The sequence below is a fragment of the Labeo rohita genome, unplaced genomic scaffold (genome assembly GCF_022985175.1).
Source record: "Labeo rohita strain BAU-BD-2019 unplaced genomic scaffold, IGBB_LRoh.1.0 scaffold_1667, whole genome shotgun sequence".
Classification (NCBI taxonomy): domain Eukaryota; kingdom Metazoa; phylum Chordata; class Actinopteri; order Cypriniformes; family Cyprinidae; genus Labeo; species Labeo rohita.
In genome coordinates this window covers 10,202-15,531 of record NW_026127854.1, presented here as the reverse complement: position 1 = coordinate 15,531, position 5,330 = coordinate 10,202, and the positions used below count along the sequence as shown (strand labels likewise).

The following is a 5,330-nucleotide window of genomic DNA, read 5'->3' as shown; positions in this document are numbered from 1 at the left end:
TGACAAACACGACGCGTCGCCATGGAAACAATAAAGCTATACGTTCTAAATAACGGTTGCCTAAAAAAAACTCACTCTGGGAGCTCAGCCAGAATATTTTAAACTCACGTGTAAAAGGGTTAAATATAAAAGCCTTTTGCTTCTAGAAGTTGAATTTTAACTTAAAATTTAATTTACATTTTTTTAATTCTAACAACTTATTTTTTATTTTTTTTTTGTAAAGTTGTGGACAAAAAAGTTTTGTTCATGGCACACATGGACATGAAGAATCAGAATATGAATCTCAACAATGGTGGCAATCAACAAAATATGCAAGTAAACATCTTTGAACATCACAAAACACGCTACTAAAAAGTCACAACAAAAATACTGAAAAATTAAGGCAAATATAAGAATAAACACTCCTGAAAATACAGAGACAATTCATATGCTGATTCTTGAGGAATGTTTGCATCTAAATCACACAGGTGTTCAAATGTCTGGAGTAAAGTATTTTTAAAATTAATTATGTTATTTGACTTTAGTAGTGATAAATTAATATAACAATGTTACTACAATATATCAAATGTAACCACAAATTTCAGCTTTTGATCAGGTCATTGAATCAGGATATTACACAAGTAAATCTCTACTAATGACCAACCGCTTTTCAAATAATGTTTTTTTTTTTTTTCTGGTCTTTTTTTGCCATAGTATATGTGTTTTGTAGACACAGACTTACAGCACCCAAAAAACAAAAGTTATGAATTGAAGGGTCAAGAGCCCAATTAAAGCAAACATTGATCACCTTAATGGTAAGTTCAAACTAAACAAATTCAACATCTAAACCTCTGTTCTAAATAAGCGCTTTAGACAAACTGATTAGTAATAAGTGAAGCTGGTGAAGCTGTTTGTGGAGTTGTTTAATCATTCTCTGCTGAGATCTTGAGAGATCTTGTAATGTCTTTTATTGCAGCTGATTTCATCTAAGGCTGTTGACTGTAAGTCAGTTGTAGTTGTGTTTCTGCACAGTAAAATTCACAGAGTAAAATTTACTCTATTCAGATAACATTTGGTCCCTCTCTAAATAGAGTTAAATTAACACTGAAGCAGAGTTAAAGTTGATAAGATAATTAAGTGATCAATTAAAAGGTGATTGAGCATTAGTGATGAAACACCTGCTGTTAACAAGCAGAATCATTAAAGAACAGAGAAACACAAGATCTACAACTGACTTCAGCCACAGATTAAATCAACTGAAATAAAAGACATTAAATCTCTCAAAATCTGATTAAACAACTCCACAAACAGCATCACCAGCTTCACTCATTACTAAGCAGACTGGCTTTATTGTAATAATAACAATAATAATAAACATAATGCCACCATAATTGTGGTCAAGGTTTGCTTTAGTTTGTCTCTTGACCCTTTTAATAACTTGCAATAATTTTGTTTCTAAGCAATTGTAATATAGTATTTATTTATTGTTGAATCAAATGTTTGAAACAACAGATTATCTTACACTTTTTGCTTATAGCTCATTTGTGTGAATGTTATAAAGCAATCTTTTGCTTTGGTTTATTGATGGGCATATTGCTGAAAAAAGGTCCTGTTAAACAATCACCACCAGAAAGCTTTAATTTGGAAGAAAAAAAAAAAGAGGTGCATCTACTTAGGATTTTAGACATGAACACTTATCATTTGATCCTCAACAGTGGTGACAATAATTATTCATACTGCAGTGCATGATGGGAGTTTTTACTATGTTGTTACCCAGCATGCGTTTCAGCATAAAGCATTTTGTTGATGTCTGTGTGTCTCTGAGTAATAGTGGTGTTTACTTATGCTTTACAAGAACCTAGAAATAATTATTTACTACAGTGTTACTACAATTGTTTCCTAAGTTTTTTTTTTTTTTTTTAAGTTCCACAGGATTGGTTATGCAAAATCTAAAACCACAAACTGAAAGAAAGTTATCCGTAATCAAATCAGCTCAAAATAAACATCCCATCACATAAATTCAGTTAACATGCACTTCATGTAAAGCACTGATCATTCTGTTTTACAATATCATATGCAGAGTTGAACAGAGAAATCTAACCCAAAAATTCAAGGGTCAAGAGCTAAACTAAAGCAAATGCTGATCTCCATGATGGTGGCATCATTTTAACCACTGAAACATCAACATTTGATCTCAATAAATCTCAATAAGAGCTTCTGTAGACGTGTGACAAAAATAAAGTCAGTCTGGTTAATAATGAGTGAAGCTGGTGATGCTGTTTGTGGAGTTGTTTAATCATCATCTGCTGAGATCTTGGGCGATTTAATCACTTATTTTATTTCAGTTGATTTAATCTGAGGCTGAATCAGTTGTAGTTCTTGTGTTTCTTTTTTCTTTATTGATTCTGCTTGTTAAGAGCAGGTGTTCATCACTAATGCTCAATCACCTTTTAACTGATCACTTAATTATCTCATTAACTTTAACTCTGCTTCAGTGTTAATTTAACTAAATCTCAATTTTTTAATGATTGCTTTTTTATTACATTTTAAGGGTTTATATTAAGAAATATTTCTTCTTAGTGGACTCAAATTAAATAAGTTCATTGTACTAACACCATATAAACAATAAACCACATGGTATAATAACGGTAACATACTGTAAAAATGAAGAGCTGTAAATTAACGGTAGAGAGCTATAAAATAACAGTATAACAGTATAATGTTGGCAACCACAGCTGCCAGTAGATTACTGTTATTTTACAGTGCAATTTTTTACAGTGTAGGCAACAGCCTAGCAACTGCCCTCAGTATCTTAGCAACTGCATAGCAACAGTTTGTTGACTCTCTGAATATGTGTGTGTGTGTGTGTGTGTGTGTGTGTGTGTGTGTGTGTGTGTTTTCTAGTGTGGATCATGGAGGAGAGTTCATGATCACATCAGGACTCCACAAATGTAAGTCCACAAACAGAAACACAGTTTTGTTGTTTGTTGTTTAGTTGTTGTAAATGTGTCTCTTGTAATGTGTGTTCTTGTGTTCAGATGCCTGTGATCTCACACTGGATACAAACACAACAAACAAACACCTCAAACTGTCTGACGAGAACAGAAAGGTGACACATGTGTTTAAGTATCAGTCATATCCTGATCATCCAGAAAGATTTGATGTGTGTCCTCAGGTTCTGAGTGTTGAGAGTCTGACTGGACGCTGTTACTGGGAAACTGAATGGAGTGGAAATTATGTTGATATATCAGTGTCATATAAAGAAATCAAGAGGAAAGGAGGGAGTGATGACTGTGTGTTTGGAGATAATGTGAACTCCTGGAGTCTGATCTGCTATAATCACACATTCATTCCCCGTCACAATAATAATGACACTGCTGTATCTGCTGGTTCAGTGTCCAGTAAGAGAGTAGGAGTGTATGTGGACGTGTCTGGTGGCACTTTGTCCTTCTACAGCGTCTCTGACACACACAAACTCACACACTTACACACATTCACACACACATTCACTCAAACACTACACGCTGGATTTAGACTTGATTACAACTGTTCATTGTCTCTGTGTGACATTAAACACACACAGACATTAGTGGACACAGTGTGAGTGTAATGATGTGAAAGTGTTGCTGTTGTTGTGTGTGTTTTAATCACAGGCTTCAGGAAGTTCAATATCAGACACACAAGACAGTTTCCTGTTTCAGATCATCAGGATGAAGATGTTTCTCCAGTCAGAGACACTTTCTGTGTTTCTGTCCAACACAAATCACACACTCATACACACAAATAAAATCACATGTCATATTTACACTGTTGTGTCATATTAAAATATTGATTATGCAAATGAGCTTCAGACTGTATTTCTATTTGTTTTCACTCCTTCACAGTCAAAAATGATGAGCTTTAAAAAAAAACTTTTTTCTTTTTATTGGCAAAGGTAATGTTTTTGTTCTATAATATTTTTCAATTACTATTTACAATTTTGATGCGATTTTATGATACTATGCACTACACTTGAAATACAACTTTATTTTGTATTTTAGGAAAATTAATGTAAAATATTTTTGTTCAATAATGTTTTTTGATTATTATTTAACATTTTGAGCTGATTTCATGGCAGTATTACATTTTTAAAAACTTTTAATGTGCTATTTTTTTCAGAAATATTAAACTTTGAGCCTCTTCATTTTTGGGTCTCACTTGAAATACAACATTTTTAATTTTTTTTACGAAGATTAATGTAATATATTTTCGTTCAGTAATGTTTTTTGATTATTATTTTGCATTTTGAGCTGATTTTATGGTAGTGTTACATTTTTAAAAAACTTTTAATTAGCTATTTTTCCAATAAAATGAAACTTTCAGCCTCTTCATTTTTGGGTAAAACTTGAAATACAACTTTATTTTGTATTTTAGGGAAATTAATGTAATATATTTTCGTTCAATAATGTTTTTGATTATTATTTAGCATTTTGAGCTGATTTTATTGTAGTATTACATTTTTAAAAACTTTTAATGAGCTATTTTTGCAGTGAAATTAATGTAATATATTTTTGTTCAGTAATGTTTTTTGATTATTATTTAGCATTTTTAGCTGATTTTATTGTAGTATTACATTTTTATTCAATTTTAATGAGCTGTTTTTTCAGTAAAATTAAACTTCTTCATTTTTGGGTCACACTTGAAATACAACTTTATTTTATTTTTTTAGGACAATTAATGTAATATATTTTTGTTCAATAATGTTTTTTGATTATTATTTTGCATTTTGAGCTGATTTTATGGTAGTATTACACTTTTATACAATTTTAATGAGCTATTTTTCCAGTAAAATTAAACTTTGAGCCTCTTCATTTTTGGGTCACACTTGAAATACAACTTTATTTTTTTTTTAGGAAAATTAATGTAATATATTTTTGTTCAATAATGTTTTTTGATTATTATTTTGCATTTTGAGCTGATTTTATTGTAGTATTACATTTTTACAAAATTTTAATGAGCTATTTTTCCATTAAAATTAAACTTTGAGCCTCTTAATTTTTTGGGTCACACTTGAAATACAACTTTATTTTGTTTTTTAGGAAAATTAATGTAATATATTTTCGTTCAATAATGTTTTTTGATTATTATTTAGCATTTTGAGCTGATTTTATGGTAGTATTACATTACAATAGAGCTATTTTTCCAGAAAACTCTGAGTCTCTTCATTTTTGGGTCACACTTAGTACTTGGAATGTAAAAAAAATAAAATAATAATAATTAAAAAAAAAAAGTTCCTCAGTACATAATTATAGTGTATTTCAATTATGTACAGAATAAACTTTTCAGTGTTTAATAACAAAATAAATAAATAA

The 5,330-nt window shown here is 30.4% G+C and overlaps 1 protein-coding gene across 1 annotated transcript; it reads left to right on the top strand.

Annotated features, from left to right (window-relative positions):
- Nucleotides 1-2,847: 2,847 nt before the first annotated feature.
- Nucleotides 2,848-3,823, top strand: LOC127158725 (stonustoxin subunit alpha). Its single transcript, XM_051101742.1, has 2 exons — nucleotides 2,848-2,930; nucleotides 3,018-3,823. The coding sequence occupies exons 1-2, from the start codon at nucleotides 2,906-2,908 to the stop codon at nucleotides 3,581-3,583; spliced, it is 591 nt and encodes a 196-aa protein (XP_050957699.1). The 5' UTR covers nucleotides 2,848-2,905; the 3' UTR covers nucleotides 3,584-3,823.
- The last annotated feature ends 1,507 nt before the right edge of the window (nucleotides 3,824-5,330 follow it).

Excerpts from the sequence above, each read along its gene's own strand:
- LOC127158725 (XM_051101742.1), top strand. The coding sequence starts at position 2,906 with ATGATCACATCAGGACTCCACAAAT. Across the intron at positions 2,931-3,017 it reads CACATCAGGACTCCACAAAT|ATGCCTGTGATCTCACACTG; the intron begins GTAAGTCCACAA and ends TCTTGTGTTCAG.